Source organism: Lithohypha guttulata, assembly GCF_036872675.1.
Source record: "Lithohypha guttulata strain CCFEE 5908 chromosome Unknown scaffold_1, whole genome shotgun sequence".
Classification (NCBI taxonomy): Eukaryota; Fungi; Ascomycota; class Eurotiomycetes; order Chaetothyriales; family Trichomeriaceae; genus Lithohypha; species Lithohypha guttulata.
The window spans coordinates 4,804,133-4,827,905 of NW_027042750.1; the positions used below are offsets into that span (position 1 = coordinate 4,804,133).

Consider the following 23,773-nt stretch of genomic DNA (forward strand, 5'->3'; position numbering starts at 1 on the left):
GTCTCTGTTCGCTTTTGATGTGGGTATCACTTATAACATTATCCATTCGCCGTTCCTTTTCAGGTACTTGTCCACCAGTAGACCAATATCTGCCATTGCGAACCTTATTACATAGAAGCTGAAAAATTCAGCCGCACCACGTATGCTTAGTTCTAGACCAACCTGAGTCTTGTTTGTTGCCTTCAGACCAGGATCTTCGACCTGTCGCGCGATGCTATCCAGTACCTGAACTGCATCAAACAAGCGAGCTAACGAAGACATGTAGCTCGCATGTTGAGGTAGAATGTGCGGCATGCCAACTGGTGTTGGTGGTGGAAGTTTCTGTGCTTTGTAGCTTCTCGAGGTTGCCACGTTTGCGCGACCCGTCATCGGTAGACTTGCTAGTGTCGTGTCATTGGCTGTGTCCCTCCTTGCAAGATTTTGGGGTGTAAGTGCTGGAGCTGATGACTTCGATCGCAGTTTGCGCCAACCAGATGCTATCGACTTTACCGATGCAGCTGTCTTGAGTCCAGTCGTTTCGTGCTCTTCGCCTAAGGGCGACTTATTCATTGCCATCATTGACCCCGAAAGTCCAACATCGTTGCCCAGCTTCTTTCCCAGTGCTTGTCGAACGTTATCAATGATGGCATCAAACGATTGAAGCTCTTCCAAAACTGCATCAGCATCCAGTGTATCCACCTTAGCAAGCTTGAGCAGAGCAGCCGTGAGTAAATCACAATGTCCGATCTTCTCATCAATGGCCTTGATCTTGACGTTCCGTACACGCCAGATGTCTCTCGGTACGAACAATTTCGTCGTCAAGAACCCACCTTTCGGATGAGCAAGAGTCTGGTACAGACATCTCATCAGCCAAAAGGGTCGAAGCAAAAATGATTCAGGACATGGCTCAAGTGGCAGTGGTTCGTTTCGATCACTCGTCGTAGACTGTGGACTCTGCGGCGACCTAGGCTCTGCGATATGATCGAATATGTATGAGCCGCCAACGCTTGTGCTCGCAAGCGCATTGGGACTGACAGTAGGCACCACAGGAGTCGTGATTGAGGTGGCTGATCTTGAGTGTGCAGTAAAGAGAGCACTTGCGGGCGTACTTGGACGATCGTTGAGGTCGGCTGTAGTTAGGGAGAGATCTCTCGGTCGTAAATTTGACGACGAGGTATTTTTGCGAGCTGGTGGTGGCATACGGTGCGTATCCATAAGCTGCGACTCTGCAACATCATCCGCATTAGTCGAACTCGAAAGCAGCTGGGTCAGTCCGGGAGTTCCTATCGAGTCCGTTGTAGAATCTGACGAGTGCACTGAGGCTAAAGGAGTTATCGGCATGGTGCTAACACTCATGTTTGTATTCGAAGCACTTCGAATCAACGCAGGATATTGAATTGATTCCGATGGCACCTCCAACAACAGTGCTTGAGCCGGTTGTTCTTGCTGACTGATCGAGAGCCTGCGAGCAAAAGTTTCTATCTTGAGCTGCTTGGCACTTTGTCCAGATAAGCGTCGGTCTCGTAATGGTAAAGTGGCAGGCTTGTCAGTGACTGGTAAAGGAGGAAGGGGTGAGGCTTGTTTCTGCGCCAGTACACTGACATCCTGTGCTGGCAGGGTGGTCTCGTCTTCTTTCGAAAAGTCAAAACTTTCTTGCTGAGGAATTTCTGGGCTTTCCGCCAGTGTGCTGAGGGCCGTTCCTTGTGTGGCTGCAGTGGCCGAACTCTCCCACGTTCTTCCTGACGATCGAGCAGAAAATCCACTAGAATCGGACTGTCGTGGTAAGGATGACATTGCACCAGGATGATGGTATTGATCCTCCATGGTATAACCGTCAGCCATCATCATTTCCAACAGCTCCTCCTCTTCTTGAGCTTCAGCATCAAGATAGTCCCGGGTAAGGTATTCATACTCTGGGTTTAATGGTTCGACTTCTGGAGATGGTTGGTTCCCCAACGGAGGCATTTCTGCGGCCTCTGGAGGCCTAGGTGTAGCTTCTGTGGTATAATCATCTCCATATGCTGCCTCTACTGCGGCATCGAGATCTGCTTCAATCGCCGACATCAACTCGTTATCTCTGCCTGCAACATCCATGGACGAACGCGGTGAGGACGCTACAGACGAGTTGTTCTCGTCGCCTGCTGTGTCCAACCAGGAAATCGAGCCCGAGCTGAGACGTTGACCTGGTAACTCTAACATTGAGTTTGGTTGCACAGGTGCAATTGGTGTAGATTGATCGTCTGTGGTGACAGGAGAGAGTGGCCGCCTTGGTGAAAGTGGTGGAGGCATGTATTGAGCATCCATGGGTACGGCCAAATTGTTCGATGGAGAGGGTCGTCTTTCGAATGGAAGTGGTTGCCGTTCTATGAACTCTTCCCCTCCATATATTGACGGCAACAGGGACTCCTGCCGTGGGGGTAGTTGCACGACTGTCCGAGGGTCGTGGTTTGTGAGTTCGCTTTGAGGCTCATCGTCTTCTGGATCTTCAAAGCTTACTCGGTCTTGTCCTTCCAGATAGCGAGTAGTGACCGGAGCTTCTGGTAGTTCTTTGTCGGTGTTCAGGTAGTCAAAAGAATCGTCCAGATCATACAATTCTGCTATCCTGGTCGAGTAAGTCGTGCGAATCGCAGAGAGTTTCTTGCAATCGTCAGGGTCGTTACTTCGCATCATGACCCGTTCGAGAACGTCACAAGCTTCGTTGTACGCCTGGATCGCACCATGAATATTTTGAGCGTTGTCCAGCAATACGGCCTGGTTGGCTTTTGCTAATGCTTGGGAAAGCATGTTCTTCTGCGTAGGGCTTCGATGGTCACCTCTTTTGCCAGTGCTACTCCTTCTAGATTTTCCAGCAACTATGTCCGTCGTATTATTCTGAGATCGGTCTCTCCTCCGGCCCTGACTGGGCTTTTTCTGCAGACTGATGTGGCTAGAATTTGTTGTCTGATACAACCCATTTCCAAATTTGTTATGATCCAATCTCCTTTGCCTCGAGGGACCAGAGGTAAGCTGTAGAGCTATTCCTTCTACTGGTTGTCCATACTTGTTTGCGCCTCTTGAATGATCAACCATAGTTGTCCCAAAATAGCCACTGGCAGTGGGACCGTGGGGGAGGACCTCGGCCTCGGGGGTTGAGGCTAGATTAGAGATTTGGTCACTCGATGCTTGCCTCGAACTGCTTTTCAGATACCGACCAGGGCTTCGAGTGGGAGAGGGTACAATCATAGATGATTCGCTAGGCTGTCGGGAGGATTGATACTTGGAGACCAGAGGAGCTTTCGTGGGCAGGGCTGGCTGCAACGAACGAGCAGGAGCAGCATTGCCGGCGACTTGGCGCAAAACTTCGGAGTCGATCATGCCAACACTAGAAGAAGTCGAGTGCGACCATCTGTTAATGTTCAAGTTGGGTGATCTGCCTCGGTCCTCTGTACCATCCATCGTCGACTGCTCGGCTGCTGCATCCAACGTATTGAAGTGTCGTCCAATTGAATCCGAGCTTGTCGGCCTTGCCTTATTGTTGGCGCTCAAATACGATGTTGAGAGTCCAACTTTCGTGCCTGTAGGTTTGAGGGTAGCCACGGAGGAGGACGTAGAATTCGACCTTGATAACCTGCGGTTTATGGCAGGGCCCAGATATGGCACACTCATTTTCAACTCCCTTGCCTCTTACCTCGATTGTAGTCTTGAAGAAAACATGAATCGATGTTGCCTTTTGAGGGTAAGGAAGTCGTGCGATAGGTAGGTTCGCGAATCTTGATATAGACTAGCAGTGAGTACGTTGGTCGGCTGTGTCGTTTACAGTCCTTGAGCAACTGCTCAGATCCCTCCACTGATGCCCGCCCTGAGTATTGTGCCTATGTTCTCTTCTCCTTCTACGACGATGGCCGCGTTGCTTCTTCTCAATGTCAATAAAGGTTCCCCATAGTGATAGTGTTCGTGGTCTCGGATAAAAATCGTGCTGTAACGACTAGCCAAAGGACAAGGATAGTAAGCGATATTGTTCAAGACTCGGTAAGAACAGTCGGTGAGCACCTTGATTCGACGAAGGGCTGATCGGGAACGTTGACTATCGATGATGATGTTGTTGAAAGAGGCCAACCTCGAGGGACGCGACGGCGATTGAGAGTCTCAAGCGCTGTGCTGACTCTAGAGCATACGACAGCGCGGAAAGACGACTCCTGCTCAGAGGACCAAGGCAGTCATCGCCCGACAAGAATAGGTACACTTCCGATATACTGCAAGCGATCAAGAATTGCGCATTCGCGAGGTGCAAGGAGCATATGCAGACCAAGGGACGACGAAACACATGTGGGCAAGGGATCTCCTCCACTAACAATTGTGGACCGACCAACCGCCTCCAGCAAGGACGCCAGTGGGAGAAAGTCTGTGCGCACAGTAGAAATCGCACAAAGCGGAGAGAGTGCTCGAGCACTTCTAAAAGCCACGCCAAAAAAAAACTTCAGCTTAGCACCACTACATATGGCAAGTCGTATGCGCTCAAAATGACGGGCAGGAGACAGTCCGTCAACGGCGCTGACTCAATCTTCGAAGCTTTGATGCACATTGGCCAGGGAGATCCCAGATAATGCTAAAGCAAGATCTAAGTCGAACTAATCCAAAAGGAGAGCACCGACATCAAACGGGGGGACACTGTGAGCCACCCCTGAGCTCACCAGGGCTAGCATAATCGGATGGAGATATCGTTTGCGACCTCGAGTCAGAACCTCGAACCGCAATGACACTTGAACAACTCAGACTAGAGTAGGGAAGATGTTCGGATAATTCCATCTGACACGCTCGACGAATCGAATTTTCCACGTTGTTGTGCCATAGGAGTACGAGATCTGGTGTGTAGCTCAGGAGAACGAAACAGCCTAAACCACGAGGCTTTGGGGGCGTCATTTGGAGCAGCGCAGCACTCGATAGGCTTGCTCAACGTATTTACTGTCTGATAATGTCTGCTAACAACCTGCTTCTTTACGTTCTTTGTCTCACTCTCACGGTGAAATTCGTACTTGGCCAAGCCCGCACTGCCTGAATTTTTGGACTTCACGTGGGAAAATATGGCCTCAGTGGAAGCGAGACCTTCACAAGTACCTGCATTGTGGAATGACAAGGCTCGCTTAAACATGACACAAACCCACCACGGGTGCCCCCCTCTACAGGGTCTTGTCACACCTCACTGCACAAAGATGCAGGAACGACGCACACGACCACTCACACGGATGTGTACCTGCAATAACTTTCCTGGGAACCTGTAAATCCACAGCACCAACTTCCATCGATGATTGGTCGGAGACAACGGCAACTACCTTGTTGACACCCGCCTGAGGCCGTTCTGACAGCTTTGACGTCTGCAGTGCGTGAGTATTTATCCGAATTCTCATGGAGAAAGATCTGTCACTGATCAACTCAGAATACAAATGGAAGCTTTTTCATTATGCAAGATTGAGGGGTTCACAGGTCGTCATTCTGTCACCGTGTTGTCATTGTTGTTGTTGTTGTCTCCAACGTCTTGTCTGGTTGGCGTTATGGCTGATTTCCATACTTATGTTATGCTTTCGTGTTTGCGCTTCAACCGAGAATGAACTCAACACGAAGTGTTCGCAACGCTAACAGCCTTACTGCTAGGAAGATGCTAGTTTCAAACGCCAATACTATGCACACATGTCTCGGCCAGCAAAAGTGTTGGAACATTTCACCCAAATCACAAGCCTGCCCTTTGACACGTTTGCTGATCAGGACGTGCCGAAACCAAGAGCAAGAGCTAGTGCTCAGCTATGGTCCTCGCGACTTCCACTTCTTCAGTTTCCTGCAAGTGGTCTTGCACCTGCTGGGGAGGAGATTGCAAGTCCTGCATATCCATGCTCGTTTCCCGCCTATGCATGCCAGCCAGAACTTCGGTCCTCAAATCTCGCAGATCTGAAATGCTCCCCTCAGGTGTCCTGCTGCCAATTCCAACAGGCGTCTCCGGCCTGCTTCGATGTTCTATGTTGAGACTCACGTTTTCTCGGTATGCCACATACTCACTGTCAGCATATCCAAGCACTCTCGAGATTTCGGTACTTCTAAGACCTTTGACAAGAGCAACTTGTTCAGAGCTATAGTTCACCAGAGCACGTCCGATCTCTTCTCCTTTCGACAGCAGAGTAAAATAGTTTCTTTGACCAGGCTCATCAGATGGTGCTGGTGAGAGCGATCCGATTGGCTGTCTGTCAACGACCACTAGTCTCACAGCTTCTTGCTGGGCGAATGTGCCGCTCACTTCCACAATACCAACTGGCAATAGACCAGCCTTGTTGTGCAGAGCAGTTGCCGCGCCTCGGTCAATATAGATCGTCCCATGTGGCACCAGTCCATGCGAAATCCAAAACGCTCGATTTCGCATCGGCACTCCGGTCGGCACGAACCTTGTATGTAGAGGTGCCTGTCGCTCAGGAAGGACACTTCCATTTGTGAACACGGTCCCCTGCACTGGAGCCTCCCGAGGATGCAGATAGTCCAGTATCTCCTTTACATTCCCAGGCTTGCTGCTCTTCGTGATAATAGTCGTAACACCCGCACTAGTCGCCAACCGTGCCGCCGTAATCTTCGTAGCCATCCCACCAGTTCCCAACGCCGACCCCGACGAAGACACATCCACAGTCAAAGCATCAATATCCTCCACAACCTCAATCGCCCTCGCATCAGCATGCGCCCTCGGATTCTTATCATACAACGCATCCACATCCGTCATCAAAAACAAATAATCCGCATTCACCATCGCCGCCGTAATCGCCGACAACGTATCATTGTCCCCAAACTTAATCTCACTCACACTCAACGTGTCATTCTCATTCACAATCGGCACAACCCCAAACGCCAGACACTCGTTCAGCGTATTCTGCGCATTGAGGTACTGCGACCGATCCGCGATGTCGTTTCTCGTCAGCAACACCTGTGCCACAGGCTGGTTCATGTGCGCGAATAGACTGTCCCAGATGGCGATGAGTCGGCATTGACCGATGGCGGCGAGGGCTTGTTTCTGAGCGAGGAGTTTTGGTTTCTTGGCGATGGTCATGCGTTGGAGGCCGACTGCTATGGCGCCCGAGGAGACGATGACGACGCGGTGACCGGCGCGACGGAGTTTGATGGCTGTGTCGACTATGAGTGAGAGGATGGGCAGGATGGGTTCGTGTGTTTTTTCGTCGACTATGGACGAGCTGCCTGTTTTGGGGGTATATTGTGAGTTTGTGGGATCTTTTTTTAGGGGATCGTTTGTTCTCTTACCGACTTTGATGACAATAGTCAAACGCTTTTGGCCTTTCATGGTGGCAGTCTTCGCCTGCGTCTGTGTTGTGTGCGTGAAGACGAGCTTTCTATCATTTTCCCATGATCTTGTCCGAATATCAAACTGAACCTTCGCGCCCTTCGCCTTGTGAAGCTGTTTTCCAGAACCCAAAAGTTTATTGACCGCCTGTGGATGCAAGGAGAGGTGCGTGGCCGTAGTCTACTTGTGCTCTCCACGAGATAGCGGCTACTATACTCCGGCAGATCAAATTCTTCTTGGCGATTGTTTTTACACTGTGTTGACTCGATCCGCTTGGTGATCTCGAAGACCACGGAAGCTAAAAGGCATTCTATTCTGACCGTAACGTTTACAGAACGTCCTGGTCCTGGTTACAACAGGCATCAATCTAGGTTGCAGCACTTTTGCGAATGGAAGGTTGTGGTGGCTGTACACCATCACCCACCAGGCAAAAAGGCGTCCTGAGCATAAAGTACCACTAACACGAATCCACTGCTATGTTTGCCTGGACGTGCACTGCAAGCTCACTACGCCTGCCTAAAACATGTCAACCAACGCCTTCTAGCTCAGGAAATGCCACTTTCTGCTCGTGCTTACACGCTGATATTGGTCCACCTGTCGTGATTGCCTAGCCGCAGATGAGTCAGACTAAAAGAATACAGGAAATGATCGACGATGCAAATGAGCCTTGAGTTCACCCGACATGACAGTACTCCCGATAGGTCCCATGGTTCAGGAACATCGCTTCCGAGTGCCAGATCCATGAGCATGTATTATCGAGCGATCTACTGAGCCAAATACTTCGCAGAATCCTGTATGCCGCTGATCCTTGGCAACGTTCGAGGTAGTTCCATAGACCTGGTCTGAGAGTGTATCACTGGTCGCCGGCAGACACCATAATTCCTGGAGAAGGGCGCAGTGTCAGCGCGAGACCTCTGCCTGTTAGGGACTCCATAGTCAGCCGGCAGGAAAGATGCACCTTCTGTCCAATCTCCATCAGCATTTACTTGCGCCACCTTCTGGAGGATCGGCCAGGCACGGCTTTCAATCAGCTGTGTAGCTTCAACTTCTTGAGTCAGCTCGACTTTTGTCTTGTTCGCAAAAGTGCGTAAAGCCTCAAAGAATTTCTCAATTGGCACAAATCCATCATCGACCAAGAAGCTGATGTTTTTCAAGTCGTGCTCAGTAACATCTCCGAGGCACGTCCATATGTCCAGGTTGCAGATATTTTGCAAAGACGAAACGTCCGATGCTGCCCTTAGAGCTGCCTCGTTTGTGATGTAGTAGACCATCGCTTGTAGTGCTGTAGGTAAAGCAAGGACAACCCTGCCAGCTCGAGAGTGTTTTGACATAAGTCTTTGACAGGCGAGATCAGTGCCATCATCCAGAGAGCACAAAGACCTAGATCGGCTATGGCTGTGTGGTGGGACATATTCTCCCTTCAAGGCATCAGGTGCCTTGCTCTCCTGCCTCATGTGTGAAAAGCATTGATGTACTGTTGTAGTGTCGACTTGTTCTCCGACATCCCTCGTGGTGCACGCTTGAGGTGATAGTCTTGCACATACCACAACAACGTCCATATCAAGGCTCCTGTACATATATTCAGTGCATGCAAACGTTGACGAATGCATAGTGCTGCTTTGGCTAGATTGCAGTCCTTCTGGGTCTTTTGAACTGCGCAAGGAAAGGAAGGATCCAACTGCGAAGTGTCGGACGAGTTTATATAGCCATGACAGCTTCTCTACTAGCCATGCGAGTCTTCGACACTAAGTAGGTCGGAATCAGATGACACTTCGTTCTTGGCATGCCTTATAGATCCTCAGGGTTGTGTCAGACTGAATATTCTCGTCTCTAGGCAGGCGGCGGCGGCATAGGTTCGCGGCCGGAGCATCCATACCAACCAGAAGAACTCGCACCCTTAAGTCTGAGACGTGTGACACTTGTCACCGTAATACCAGGGTCTACGCCGTATCTGCAAAAAGCCCTACCAAAACCCCGTGCATTGCCGACACATCGCGCCTCAAGATTCTTAGCTTTTCTCCTAACAACGCCAGATGTCAAGCATTCAAAAACTTGCACCCAGTTACGCGCATGCTCTTATGCTTGAAGGTATAATGTTTCTTTCGTCCACAAATCTGCTTATAGCGACAGTGTCCAGGCACAGATGCGATAGCTCGACCATGTATCATGAACGCAGTGCCCATCTGACTGCAGTACAGCATTCATTTGATGAGGGTGATTAGCAGTATCAGAACCAGGTCTTCACCTCTTGGGCCAACTTGATAGAATAGATATTGTCAAAGCCCAGCCAGATGAGTCGATCACGGACCAACGCAAAATTCGCGAGAGGTGCCACATCAGTAACGTTCGAGTTTTCGAGTATGTGAACAGCATTGAAAACGCCCAATACTTTGCCAGCTGAACTCATGACCACGAATCCCTCATACTCGGCGGCCTAAATACGACCATGGTCGTCGATTTTCACTCTGTTCGCAGAACCTTGTCGTGCAAGGCCGACGACCCTCTTGTTCACAGGTGTACATTCATCTCCACCTCCGAGATCGAACTTGTAGATACCTGCGGAGCCAGACGATTTGTTGTAGACTGACCGAAGACGGCGGAATCAGGACCTTCAGTGACGTAGAGGACCGTATTGTTCTTGTCCACAGCCAAGCCGTTGGCTGTTTGGACATCAAGAGGAGAGATGACCATAGCCAAACTCTGTTCGGTGGGTTGGAAACGATATACTGCATTAGGTAATTGCTGAGGTGCCGACCAAACACCTGGGAGTCCTTCAGCAGCGAAATAGAAGTCGGAGTAGAACAAAGAAGGTTGGGCAGTGGTCCTCGAGGTTGCGACGGCTATATCGTTGGACCCATTGAGTGGAAGGCCATAGAAGGAGTTAACAGTCTCGATGGTCCCGTAAGTAAAAGGGTCGATGGTTACAATGGTCGGAGAAGTTTTCGGGTCGCCAAAAGAACTAAGGTAGACCAACCCACTATGATAATAACCGCCATTAGGATTAACGAGTAGATGAGCAGCAGGGCCAGTCAAGGTCGGTCGAAAAACTCGGGAGTTGTTGAGGTCGAGTATAGAAAGATAGCCGGGTACTGGATTGAGGAAGGCAGTTAACCAGACTTGGTTGAGGGTGGGCACCTATATACCTGCTTCGAAGGCTCAGGAAGTATTGCTGCTGGCTATTTCGACAACAGTGGCACTTTCCACGGTGGTATTGAAATCGGCATCATACGACATGAAGCTAACATTGCGTGCTCGCAAGAGTGTGCTTGCTGCTTCGCCAGTAGGGAGCGCGATGTCGACAAAAGGCTGGGTGAACGTGTCATTGAAGGGTCTAGGAAGAAGGTAAGCATATTCAGTAGGAACTTCAGCTAGTACATTGGATTGAGACGCGACACATCCAACAAGCAAGAACAAGCAAAGGTGTAGAGAGCAAGCCACGTGGGCTACACGGTTATGTCGAACAACGCAATGAAAACAGCAGAGGAGTAGAAGCTGTATGAAGTCTGCAAGGCAGCTACTCGACAGTGGTCGAGAATTGGGCATGGGTCATGGGGCATGGGGAAGGTGGACTCATCAAATCATGGATGATAGACCTATAGATTTGCGTACAGGAGTGCCTGTTCAGTTTTAGATGGAGCAGGCCACTATGGCGGGTCAGCTGCTCTGTAACCTCGCATCTGTGTAACAAGAAGAGCTTGAAAAAGCTATACTATGTTGTGTTGGAACACGCAAAGCGACGGTAGGAGCTGTACTATTCTGGACGGCAGCCCGATGTTCCAAGCTCTTCTCACTTCAAGGGCACGAGTTTCCTGAGCAAGCCCAATTGGCCAGTAAGCGATGTCCCTAATCTCCTTCCAGCAAGCCTGGAAACTAGCATCGGCCCGCTTATTTAAGCTTGTTAAACCAGCTGCGCGTCGATCTCAAGGTTCGAACATGGACATCAATACTGGTACACACAATTCATCACACGTAATTCAATATCGTGCTGTTCATCTATCTCTGGCGCTTTCGGGCTCGGAGGCACCGACTTCAGGAACTCAATGACGAATGCAGACCTGATAGAAGCTGCTTCGCGGCAGCAACAACAACAATCATCCAAACCACAGGCACAGCGATTTCCAAATCCACATAACCGAGCAAAACCATGGCAGCCACCACGTTTCTTTACGACCTCATCTGCCAATGAAAATGCCCAAAGCGGTGGCGAAGGAGGTGATTTCCTTCCGTCAGATACCATGACCAACCGCTTCAAGAATTTCTATCGCATGGCTACAGGCAGCATGTCTAAAAGTGGACAGGAAAGGTATTGGGCAGACGCGGACGCCAGATACTCAGAAATCGACTGCAAACAATGCGAGTCACATCGAGATTATCTATTACAATGGTCCCCGTTAATACGATACATGTCGGACAATATCAAGAGATTAGGAGGTGATCTGAATAGCAGCAATATACGGTGCCGGACGTGTAAGACTGGGCAGCTGGGTGGCTTTGATCACAAATATGGTATTATGTTATGCGCGAACTACGTTACTAAGAGATCGATGCTGGAGGATGTCCTAGCCCACGAAATGGTCCACGCATACGACCACCTACGCTTCAAGACAGATCTTGGGCCCGATGAGGATCTACGAAAAGTCGCATGTGCGGAGATAAGAGCTAGTAATCTATCAGGAGAATGCAGATGGTCGAATGAATTCTTCAGGAATAGAGTAATGGCATTCCAGAGACATCATCAGGATTGTGTGAGACGCCGAGCTATTATCAGTGTCAAGATGAGGCCAAATTGCAAGGATGATGTCCAAGCAGTCAAAGTCGTCAACGACGTCTGGGACAGCTGTTTCGTCGACCACAGACCGTTCGATGAGATCTTCCGTTGAGGTTTGCATTGCCTGCAAGCCATTTCGAAGTCAGGAAGGTGGCACAATCGCTGAACCCCGTCAGAGCGAAGCGCTTTCGCATTACAAGAGTCGATGGACGTTCGAATAGTGCTTCACTGAAACGATACTCGATCTCGGCTTTCTTCAAAATCAAGGACGGGCAGAGGGATAGCTCGATGGTTATGAGCAAGAGGCTGACAGCAACGGCTTGATTGTATCTCGGACTTCGTCTTGCGTACAGACACCACTACCGCGACGTTCGTCACCAAATTCAAGCACCTTGAAGGGAAAGAGCTATTGCGCCAAGTAGTGGCTTGCAAGGCAGAGAAGAAGCACTATGGTACGGTTACCTAGGGAAGAGACGAGGATCCAGGTAGAGGAAGAAGTTGCCATCCTGGACCGCAAGGATCAAGCGGAGAAGGTGCAAGTCTTCCGGAAGGTGTCAGACGGTGGTCAACCAAACCCACTTAAGCATCTGGGCAATGGCATGAAGGAGAGGAAGGGAGGAGATGCAACTTTACATCATTCGTGCCTCCTTGGCGTTCTGTCCCAAAGATGGATTTAGGACTTCAGGCAGGTGCGTGCAGCATTGGCGGAGCCATGCAGTCTGGATCAGTACTAGAGACGCCGCTGCCAGGTGACTTTGTTCCTGCCCGTCTTGACTCGGGGTTTGAGTGTGGTCGAATTTCATACGATATACTGGGAAGACATAGAGTATGACTGCCGCAAAGCTTCACGACGAGCTGATCGCCGGCTGGTTCTTCATTGCAACTTTCTTGTGGTTCACAATTACTTTCTCAAGCCTCAGATGCCTGAGGTATCAATAGCGTTACCCATCTTGTAAGCTTCAAGTTGTGCCAGGCTTTTTCCAGAACATCCTGACCCTTGCTAATTTGTGCTAAATTCGTGGCTTTGTTTCATGCAGCTACTCGAATGGGTCATAACCAAGAACACGTCCGGGCACGCTGGTAAGGGCGTCCACCAGCGTGATCGCGCTTCTGATGAGGACGTGACAGCCTCTGTCTCAATGTCTCTGGGTGCTGCACAAAGAATGATTTACTGATGTTCAGCCCTGCCACGTAATTATCTTACGACACACTTTGTGCCCGACTCTTTACCAAGTCAGGCGTCTCAAATCACGCAAGGAATCAGCGCCATCACGGGTTGTGCCGTGATGTGGACAAGAATAGTGATTCCTGCCGCTCTTGTGAGAGGACGAAACCCTTGCATTTCTCAAAGTTGCGATCCTATCCGGTTAGCCAAGCAGACCGATCCCGCGCCGCTGATGCTTTGGCTGCAGGATATGCTCATCTAGCATGGCTCATGCATACTCGTCTACACCATAGGCTGAGACCATATTCGAAGCTCTCAACTAAACCACTTGACGTCCAGTCAACTTAACAATGTCCCTGCTATCACATTTTCATCTGGACAGCCGTCATGGCACAGTCTACACAAAACGACGTGAGCTCCCTGCTCCAGGATAACATCCGTAGTACTGTTCAGCCTGATACTGCCACCTCCCCCACAAGTCGAACACCTTACCGCAGACAACCCTCATGGCAGAGTTCAGGAAAACGCTACCAGCATGTTTCTGTGGAGGATCATGGCATTGCAGAAGAAGTGGCAGAAGAAGAGGAAGATAACACCGAAGCTCGTGGTCTCGGCTTGACCAATCTGCCAAAAAGCACTACCTCCTCAGTTGTGCGCCGTGTGCCAGTTGGTGGCCGAAGCACTCCTGAGCCATCTGGCTTGATAGACTCTGCTCGCTCTGAGCCCCTCAGTCAGGCTTTGACTGCGCGCAATACCGATGAGATCGATACTAGTTATCACAATAAGTGGCACACTCCAAGCCATCAATCTTCTGCTCAATCTTTACGTGACGAACCCTACAAGCACGTCCCCTCGGAAGACAATCTATTGTCTCGCAATCATGATCATGATCATGCTCATGACCACATCGGCTGTTCGACGCAGCAAGGTCCTTTGAAAGAGCGATGGTCGTGGCTTACTTGGATTGTCATCTTCCTCGCCATTTACACTACCCTGCTTTCCGCAGCCTTCCTTGTCATCGCGATCGCCCGCCCACGATGGGGTCACAGAATCGGTACCAGGGGACGTATGACCTATAACAGTGCGACTTTTCTTAGTGCCTTTATCTCCAAGACGATCGAGTTATCCTTTGCAACTACGTTCGTGGCCACACTCGGACAGATATTGAGCCGGAGAGCGTTCGCCAGAGAGAACCAAGCAGGCGGCGGCATTAGCATCGCGGAGATGAATATGAGGCTATGGATCATGCAGCCTGGTACACTGGTGACCCATTTCGTTGGCGTCAAGTACGTCGCAAGGACACTCCTCGGAGTTACAGCACTGCTTGCCGCATTCGCAGCGACTTTCTATACTACAGCTTCAGAGGCCTTGGTTGCGCCAAAACTCAAATATGGACGGAATGAAACTGTGATACTCTTCGGGCAAGTGCGCGCTGGCTATGCCAACTCAGTCTACCTGAGAGAACACTGCGAGACACCGATCACTGAGCGAATGGATGCCGATGCCGTTGCCCGTGGCAATACGTGTCTGCAATTTGACTATGCCGGCAACGGCTTCCGTAACCTTGGCTCGTGGCGTAACAAATGGGCTGAAAGACAGGCATCGAGCACGAACACGGATGGAAACTCACCGCGACCATTACCCATCTCGATATTGTTCGAGAACACAACTGTTACTGGTCAATGGATTAACGATCTCTACGGCGATATTGAAAGACAATCCAAGCAATACGGGCGACTTGTTCAGAATGTTACCATGGCAATGCCTCATGCCAACGTCTACCACGCGGCAAGAGATCAAATGAATCGTATCTTGCAGCCCGATGATTTATCTGGATCAGGCGAGTATTTTCTGCAAGCTGCCGTTCCAGCTCCGGCGCTCAATGTTCTCTGCGTGGGAGCTGATGATTGGGAGGTCAATCTCCTGGTAGGTAATGCGAGCCACCACCCAGAGAATTGGCCAGTAGAGACACCATTTGACGAGTTCTTCAATTGGAAGCAAGAAGATCCTGTCAAGGTCGGAGGCCAGTGGGCGCCTTGGTTCGGGAAATTACCTATTGTCTACAACACAGTCGTGAATCACACTGTGAATTGGGGTTCAGAATGGATCTACTTACTGGGCAAACCAGATCAATCTACGATCGGTCCAACCAACAATTATACCATATGCGGGGTTCGTTCGTACCAACACCTCGATTGCAGTACCTCTCTATGGGAGACAAAATCAGGTGGTCAGTTGTCAGTTCATTGTGGCAACGACAACACGAGAGTATGGAAGAAGTACTCGGAGACTAAGAACGCCTCAGAACCGCAGGCGCAACCGCCATCGACCGTCGACTCCAGAAATTGGAAAGACGTGGGGATGGAATGGATCAATTCACTTTCTCTAGGTCAAGGAATCTCGGATGGTAATGCATCGATCGCACGATTTTTGACCCAGTCAATCTCAAAATATACCAACGACACTGGGACCAAACTCAGCCCTGTCTTTCCGTCTATTGCGGAGGGTATCTGCCTGCTCGGCGGCTACACTCTGCTCATGTCGTCCGATGTAGCACCTTTTGTGCACTACTGGACAGGGGCCTCTGATCTCGCTCCTATCTTTGAACCCCCGCAGGCTGGAGCTTTCGAGGCTTTGCTATCATATAAAGATTATTCTTCCGGCTACGATGCGAATTGGAAGGGTGTCTTCTACATCATTCTCATCTCCGTCTTGGTGCTGAACGTCTTCTGTACAGCCACTCTGCTGTGGTACTTCATCCACTATGGTGAGGTCACAGATTATACCGAGCCACAAAACCTCTTCGCTCTAGCCATCAATTCGCCAAAGAGCTCAATGCTCGCAGGAGCCTGCGGCGGGGGTCCATCCGGAGAAGTTCTTGGCAAGAAGTGGTGTGTTGAGATGAGTCGTGCGGCAGATCACAATCCCAACTTATATAGTAATCTCAGCAGTCCACGCTCACCATATCGACGCAACAGTATGCCTGACCCATCACATCCACACTTCTACGTTCGCTATCCAGAAGAAGAGCCACTTATGGACGTGGACACCGTCACGGCGAGCAATACAACCGCTAACACACCCAACCCACAAGCACGTGAAGGCTTTTTGTCGAAAGTTGCATCACCAATGAAGAGAAGCAGTAAGATATGGAGCAGCCCACGACTCGAGAAACGCAGAAGTCGACTGTCGATGGTTCTGAGTCCTGGTCCAGAAGCGCTGGAAGAGACCGAACTTCAGGACAATCCTGTGGCGCAGTATATGAAACTAACTGGTGGAAGGACATAGTTTGGATTTACGGGTTACTCGTGTAGATTGTCCCAGCCAGGAGAATTATGGTAATAGATTGTCTTACTATCTCCTGTTCCATTGAACCCCAGTCGCACGCTGCTTCAACGTTAACATTCGTCTCACGAAGAGGTCATGAAAATAACGCTCAAATATACATTTCCTTCGTATCAACGCTACCACGCCCTTGCCAGTCGACAAGAGTGTCAGTGGCACGTCCGTGTTTTGAATAAGATATCGTGACACTTTTTCCTAACCGGAACGTGGCTACAATTCCAATTTGCAGGGATATCATGAAAAGTAGACACGTCATTTCAAACATAATATATATTGAAGCAAGCTCAATACGCAAGTCCAGGCGTCAAATCAACCTGGCTCGTCACTGCTTCAGGCCCATCTTTTGAGCCAAGGCTACTGGCCCGTACGAGCTGTTACAGCGTCCACCTGAAATTAAAAAGGGCTACTGTGATATCGTGAGGTATTGCCTTGGCTCTCTCGCCATTTGAAATCGTGCTAGATCACCAAGACATTCGACCTCGATTTCTAGAAGGGATAGATACACAGGGTTGTATTTTCGAGCTGAGCAGCATTGTAAGTACGTCAGGAATGTATTTATAGGATAATATGGAGCCGTGGTGGACGAGTGTTTTGAGTTGTGGGCTTGATGAGGTATGAATGATGCGGCGCCACATCCTTGTAGGCATTACATAGGTAGCCGACGGGAAATTTGCGTTGTCTATACCAGGACGACGACATATGTGTCTTTCAAGGGATCTGACGGGCTTCGGTTCCTGCGGGATCTGCTCAGTCGCTCGTCGTTGAGGACAGCCAATGCTAAGGCTGTCCGGTGCGGCCATTCATTCAGTTGATCTGACTTATTTGTGGCCACTTCCATCTCAACGAGATCGGCGTGGTCCTGTTGCGCTCAGACAGCTTGCGTCTAGTACCCTTCTCCCATGACTCCCACTCTGCATCTTGCGTTATTCCTGGAATATCTTCAAATTTCCATCGAGGTCCACCTCGTATGTGCTTGTGCTTGTGCTGGTTCTCGACACAACTTAGGGCTTGATTGTATCGGTTTCAGAGGAACAATCCCATCCGACCAGTTAGCTCTGGCATAGGAGCCTCATTACGAAGCACTTGTTGGTCAACAAGATGAACGGTGCATGTTCTGATACTGTCGTGCTGTGAAATGGATTGTAGATCTCGTCCATGATGGCACTTCGTATGAGCAAGGCTGCGCTTTCTGATATGGGAAGGATACGATGTGGCATGTTTTCATGGCAAGTGGAATCTCAATTAGGGAATCGAATCTTCCTTCGAGCTTGCATTCATCGATGAGGTCCAGGCACCGGAAAGTAGAAGCTATAGTTATGATTGTGACCGTGATTCACAGAGTCCCCAAGTATGGCACTGCTGCTGCCTTCCATAATTGTACCGTCGTATATTCTGCCAGCATTATTGTGTCCGATACCTTGGGGATTAGTGTGATACACAGAGAATGGCGGGGAATTTACAGGAGCAGGCTGGTGAGTATGAGGCGAACCTGGATATGAGCACTGGCTCTCACACACTTGGACGGGCAGACGTTGCGATGGCATCTGGTGACTGCAGTGACAATCGGATGGCGGTGGATTTCGTGGAGTGGTATAATGGTAATTCGGCTGGTGCTGTGTGAACAGGGAAGGCTGAACGTGTCTCACATCCAGATAAGACGTTGCAAATGAGACGAGAGAGATGAATTGGTTGTTGCTGATACTAGAAGGATCTGCGAAAGGAGCAACATGACTGATATTGTACATGAGACGTGTATCATGGAGGAAGTCGTTGTCGTTGGGTGTGCATGCGGTTGGCACTGGTAGTGTAGCGCTTGTAGTTTGGGCAACTAAACATGTATATTAAGCACTTTGAACGCTACTCGAACTGGTCTTAACTTACCACGAGGCAATCTTGGAAGTGGTGTGAGCAGACCTGGGAAATCAGGATGAACTTGACCGTTACCTCTGTCCTCCAGATGAATTGATGAAAATGGGCCATATGATGCAGGAGCGTCTGACTTATGGACGCTACTGCACACCGTATATGATGTTGGCATGGAGTTGTGTGGTGGGCTAGCAGAGACATCCATCGGTTGTGGTACTGTTCCTCCTCGTTCGCCTGGTCGAGCGACTGAAGACGTAGCCTCGGTGTTTAAGACGTCGTCTTGTCGGTTCTCGAGATCTGGTTCAACAACTTGTTCAGCACGCGTACCGGCCTTCCCAACTAGAGCCGACCGCCTTTCGGAGTCTTTCGCTGACATGACGGTGTGATCGGCTGAATTTAGCGTTCTAAGCTTCACAGGATCTAAGGTTTGAAGTGCTTTGGCTTGCCTTTTTCTGCGTCTAGAGCTCGCTCTAGCTTTAGTTACAGGACGTTCGGCGCCAACATTGCCCTGCGAAGCGTTCCTTGGGAGACGTTGTACTCTGCTGCGGACAGCCACTGTCGAGGATACAGTTGCCATCTTGTGAACCTTCGAGTGTTTGCTATGAAGTGCCATATTTCAAAATCTGCCAGGCATTGCACGATTTGCCTGCTTGTGAAGTCGTTCTCATTCGTAGTACATATGGTCAAGATCTTGCTTGAGGAAAGGACAAGACTTTCGAAGAACTTCTTGAGATATGGCCAAACACAGAGCTATGCTCTCGCAGGCATGTATGATCTCCTCTGTTGAGAGACATGTTAAGAGTATATAAAGATCTATATTATAGACATACGCTTCCGCTTCGCTGATGAGGGACGAAGACCAGCGAGGCGGGACGAGGACGAGGCAGGAGGTTGTATGTCTTAGTATCCACTTTTCTGGTAGTTACAGGTACAGGAATCAGAACATTTGAGTGGAGCGCTTCCCGTTTTTACACATTAGGTCTACAAAGTAACGTCGTCCCAGCACTGTTTGGAACCTGTAAAAACAATTGATTGGAACGAGTTGCGCTGGGCGCCAAGGACATTAGGCATTTTACCAAACTGTAAACTCTCAAATGACGTCCTTCGCGACCAGCTATGCTTGCCAGCATGATTATGCACACGAGTATTCTCGGTATAGTTAGCTGCCCATTGCTTCGACCACCATGTTTCCCGCTCTCGACATGTCAGTACGATTGTCCTTCGGACATTGGTCAATAGATAGTCGTCATATCTGGGGCACATGTTGCTCCAGTATGGTCAAGCTGCTTGAACGTATGATCGGCACTTCTCGATGGTACGTCCCGAGTCACAACGTAAATCTGGAAACTTCCTTAGGCGTATGTACTCCCACAGCCAACCTCGACTAAGAAGATGGGTTGATGCTTTAGGTGCTGAGTTTTATCCAATAAGATCGACCACTCGAGACATCACGCAAAATGGGCAAGCAATTACCATAGCGCATGAAGCGTGTACATCCTCACGACTCATTTCGTGCTCGCCTTGTGTGCCCCTCCAAAGATACATGCACCAGTGTTTTTGCGGCTGTTCTCCGTTACAATAAAGACATTCTCAAACGTTCACGTATCAAAAGTCCACATACTGCCATCCGCCGGATTCAGCGTCGTCCCTTCAAAATCAAAGAATGGCATCCCAAGTCCTAATGAAGGGTCATTAAAATCGAAATTGTGCATCATGACTCCAGAACCATCGAAGACACCGTTCGAGTTGACGTTCACACCTGCGCTCGGATTGACTGGACCGTTAGCCAGAGCTTGGACCAGACGATCTTCACTGTATGTCCTGTCATCTTGGTCCACTTGATCCGTGTTGCTATCATTCTTCTTCGAGCTTTTGGTATCCGCCAAGCCATTGTGTGGTGTCCTATTTCGTGATTTACTGGTCAGCATATCGGCCATCTTCTCCACACCCTCTGCCATGCGATGTATCAGGTGGTCCTTGCCGACGACAGTCAACCTGAATTGGCGAGACAGCGCCCCCATCAGCATACCAAGGTGATTCTTGTCAATGAAGAGCTGTTCTGCATGCCGTGTCGCTACTTTGAGGAGGAACATGGTTGCAAAAGCGATCATACCATGGACGTGGTGAGGTACATAGGCAAGTGCCATGTGTGCATCCTTGTCTTCGAGCAGTAAGTTGATGATGTTGGTAGCAGCCCCAACTGCAGCACTAGCAAACTCGAGGAAGTGCTCCGGTATAACAGCCGAGTGTTCGGGCAGTCCACGTAATGAGTAGGACGTTAGATAGAGTTTGGCCCAGTGATAATGCATGATGGCACCTTGGTTTGGCCACTGTCCGATAAGGTCGTGTGCATTGTGGCGCGAGAACCGAGCAATCCAGTCATCCAAGTTTGCTTCATATTGTATGATGTGCTCAATCGCGCTCTCAGGCAAAGGCACGGTCGTATCCTCAGGTCCAAGTTTCTCTCGTATCTGATTCATCAGGTACATCAAGCAAATTTGGCCTGCAATACGTCTGTCAGCGGCAGCAGCCAAGGGGGAAGAAAGGTAGTTCTCCCAACCAATGATGTAAGATTCGTTGTCACGCATAATGCTTGAGCGGCCATAAAGTACAGAGAGGTGATGGTCACAGATGTACAAATGGTAGATGATACGAAGTCCAACCATAGCTTCGTCCAACTTTTTCTGATCAATATCCTTAGTGGCATTTTTAACTGAATCTGCAATCATCTGATAGCATTGCTTGAACTGAAATTCGCTTGCCCGTCGTATGGCATATCCCGATAGAGTCCAAGAGATGTCTGACAGCCAGTAAGAGCCGATGACAAGAGCACGTAGGTATTCAATATCGATCTTTCGTTCGAACATGGCATTCGAAACTAGTCTTCGGTACTCCTTTCCACAGACTGTATACAGATGACTCCTGGTAGTATCGTGGAGGGCAGCAACAGTCAGGATGCACGCAGTCAACGTTGGCGATCGGCTTCTGAAAGACTCAAGATCAGTATAGTCACTAGCGAGATGCCATATGTACGGATCGAGTTTGTTCAAGTAAAAAGTAGCAAGATATTCGGCATCCTCAATCTTGACGATGCCGCGAGAAACAAAGTCGGTGTCTCTGAGTTGCTTGCATATTTTGACTTGGTCTTCGTCGACATTTTCCGAAGCTCGCAAGCTCTTCATACCAGTTATCTGGTATAAGCTCTCGATAGGGACATGACTCAAGTGGTCAGTGACTGGAGTCACCTTGGGACTGTGGTTGTCGCTTGGCTCCTCATCGTCTTCATCAGCGCCAGCAGTATCTTCGGTCTCGAAGAACATAGCGGGATCCGTTGTGGACAAGTGTAGGGCAGGCAACTCGGGCAGGTTAAGCAGTTGTAGCACTCTTTCAAGTGAGCCATATACAGCTGTAATGTCTCTGGTCACTGAAGCCTTCCACCTCGAGTCTTCGCTCATCAACGTTTGCAGGCTCTTATTCAACTTGCACGATAGGCCTCGCTCTTTGCACCGCTGACATGGCGGGTCACCAGTCATAATACATTTGATCTTCTGCTTGCGACATGCTGCGCAGGCCTTGACCTTACGCGATATTCCAGGCAACCTTGAGTCGGCTGCATTGTTGGTCGCAGTCACGATGCTTGCAGTCCTTACAGGTGCTGGACGAGGAGCGACCGGCTTAGTCTCTTCGAATGAGGCACGTAATTTCTTAGGTGATGGAGCGTGAATTGAGGAATGGTGGGAGTGATGTGATTGAGCAGGTGAAGTTATCGTCTGATTGAAACCTCCGGGCAAGGAGTGAGGTGAAGGCAGGTTATTAGCTTCATTCCACGAACGCTTTGACATTGTTGGTGAGTTCGAGGTGGAGCGCCTGTCAGATCGGATATTCGTAGTGGAGGTCCAGGTAGCGCTTTCGACAATAAGAGAGGCATGAAAAGCACCGTGATCATCCGCTACGTGGTCATCTCACAACTCTGACTCTTCGTCGACCACTTCCTACAATGGTCAGCAAAGCTTCACTCGCATGCGAAAGTGTGGGGATTGAATCGAGCCCCAGTTCTCAGCAGACCCACCTAGAAATACCGAGTAACCAATTGAAGTGTGCCCGGAAGGAGCCGAAGACAGCCAATCGCAGCTTCCTCAATTGTACCGTCTTTGCACGTGAGTCGTGAACGCATTGAACAGTTCGAGTAGGCCAAATCCTCGACCACTACACTGCAGCTTACTTTGTCCGATACAGTTGCTCAGGATGGCATCGACGACCAGGCTAGGCATGCGATGTGCCAGACAACTCTTCCAACCTGCCAGAAGAGTGGTACTGCGACCAGAACACATCCGACAGAGCTCTCCGATCGTGAGCCGCTTAGCACCATTCACCACAACCACCAAGAAGAGCATTCTACCACCAGGTCCACAGGTCGTTCATGGAGGTGTCAATGACCCTGCGCCAGTGCCAGATCCTCATCCTACGCATGGGTGAGTACTACCTGTCGGAGACGGATATACTCTGGACTGTGATCTTGAGCAGCCTACTCACGTCACACAACACGCGAGTCGAGGGACATGATACTAACAAAACTACACAGCTCCTACCACTGGATCGCCGAGCGTGGCATCTCCGTCCTCCTCGTCCCTCTCACACTAGCTCCCTTCGCTGCTGGCACTCTCAACCCCACCATGGACGCCATCTTCTGTGGTGCTATGCTCATTCACTCGCACCTGGGCTTCCAGTACGTTTCTTCCTTCTCCAGCATCCCAACCAGTCTCTCTAATAGCTCTATAGGTCAATAATAACAGACTACGTCCCGCAATGGCGTATGCCAGGTGTTCGCAAGGCCTTTGACTACCTCCTCATGCTCGCCACCCTCGTCGTCGGTATCGGTCTCTACGAATTCGAGACCAACGATGTCGGTATCACAGAAGCTGTCAAGAGGATCTGGAGAGCAGGAAAGAACGACGCCACGATCGAGAAATCGAACTTGAGTGGTTTGGGCTACGATGCAAAAGCTCTAAAAGGCCAGGCGTGAGTAGAAATTTAGTGGCGAGGACAAACAAATGTGTATAACTTATGTGCAATGAATTACACGCTTTCCTCTGGCGGACCCGTCATGTTCCGCAAACAATAGCCTCATCCCGTTTCTTTGGTGATTTTGACACAGCTGTCGACAAAACATAAGAGTGCTTCGCACTGAGTGAATATTGGATCGGTTGTGAGTAGTCTAAACCTCTGCTAGCTAGCTTGCGCAAGACTCGGACCATTGACATAGAGCTCGGAATCGCAATCAAACAAAACAAGGCTATAAAGCAACGCATACCGAGCCTTTTCCACACCTAAGGGATCAACCAGA

General features: G+C 49.8%; 6 protein-coding genes across 6 annotated transcripts; 2 read left to right on the top strand and 4 right to left on the bottom strand.

The window, feature by feature from the left end:
* Window positions 1-30: 30 nt before the first annotated feature.
* Window positions 31-3,414, bottom strand: LTR64_001768 (uncharacterized protein; the record flags this gene model as incomplete). The annotated part of the gene is made up of 2 exons (XM_064896146.1): window positions 31-1,109; window positions 1,182-3,414. 2 exons carry the CDS (start codon window positions 3,412-3,414, stop codon window positions 31-33), a joined length of 3,312 nt encoding a protein of 1,103 aa, XP_064758833.1.
* A 2,329-nt stretch (window positions 3,415-5,743) lies between these two features.
* Window positions 5,744-7,285, bottom strand: PRO1 (Glutamate 5-kinase; the record flags this gene model as incomplete). The annotated part of the gene is made up of 2 exons (XM_064896147.1): window positions 5,744-7,182; window positions 7,246-7,285. The coding sequence occupies 2 exons, from the start codon at window positions 7,283-7,285 to the stop codon at window positions 5,744-5,746; spliced, it is 1,479 nt and encodes a 492-aa protein (XP_064758834.1).
* Window positions 7,286-9,793: 2,508 nt separating this feature from the next.
* Window positions 9,794-10,519, bottom strand: LTR64_001770 (uncharacterized protein; the record flags this gene model as incomplete). Its single annotated transcript, XM_064896148.1, has 2 exons — window positions 9,794-10,420; window positions 10,472-10,519. 2 exons carry the CDS (start codon window positions 10,517-10,519, stop codon window positions 9,794-9,796), a joined length of 675 nt encoding a protein of 224 aa, XP_064758835.1.
* A 3,086-nt stretch (window positions 10,520-13,605) lies between these two features.
* LTR64_001771 (uncharacterized protein) lies at window positions 13,606-16,506 on the top strand (the record flags this gene model as incomplete). Its single annotated transcript, XM_064896149.1, has 1 exon — window positions 13,606-16,506. The coding sequence occupies one exon, from the start codon at window positions 13,606-13,608 to the stop codon at window positions 16,504-16,506; it is 2,901 nt and encodes a 966-aa protein (XP_064758836.1).
* A 3,521-nt stretch (window positions 16,507-20,027) lies between these two features.
* On the bottom strand, window positions 20,028-22,271 carry LTR64_001772 (uncharacterized protein; the record flags this gene model as incomplete). The annotated part of the gene is made up of 1 exon (XM_064896150.1): window positions 20,028-22,271. The coding sequence occupies one exon, from the start codon at window positions 22,269-22,271 to the stop codon at window positions 20,028-20,030; it is 2,244 nt and encodes a 747-aa protein (XP_064758837.1).
* Window positions 22,272-22,674: 403 nt separating this feature from the next.
* Window positions 22,675-23,452, top strand: SDH4 (membrane anchor subunit of succinate dehydrogenase, Sdh4; the record flags this gene model as incomplete). The annotated part of the gene is made up of 3 exons (XM_064896151.1): window positions 22,675-22,901; window positions 23,012-23,155; window positions 23,209-23,452. 3 exons carry the CDS (start codon window positions 22,675-22,677, stop codon window positions 23,450-23,452), a joined length of 615 nt encoding a protein of 204 aa, XP_064758838.1.
* Between the last annotated feature and the right edge of the window lie 321 nt (window positions 23,453-23,773).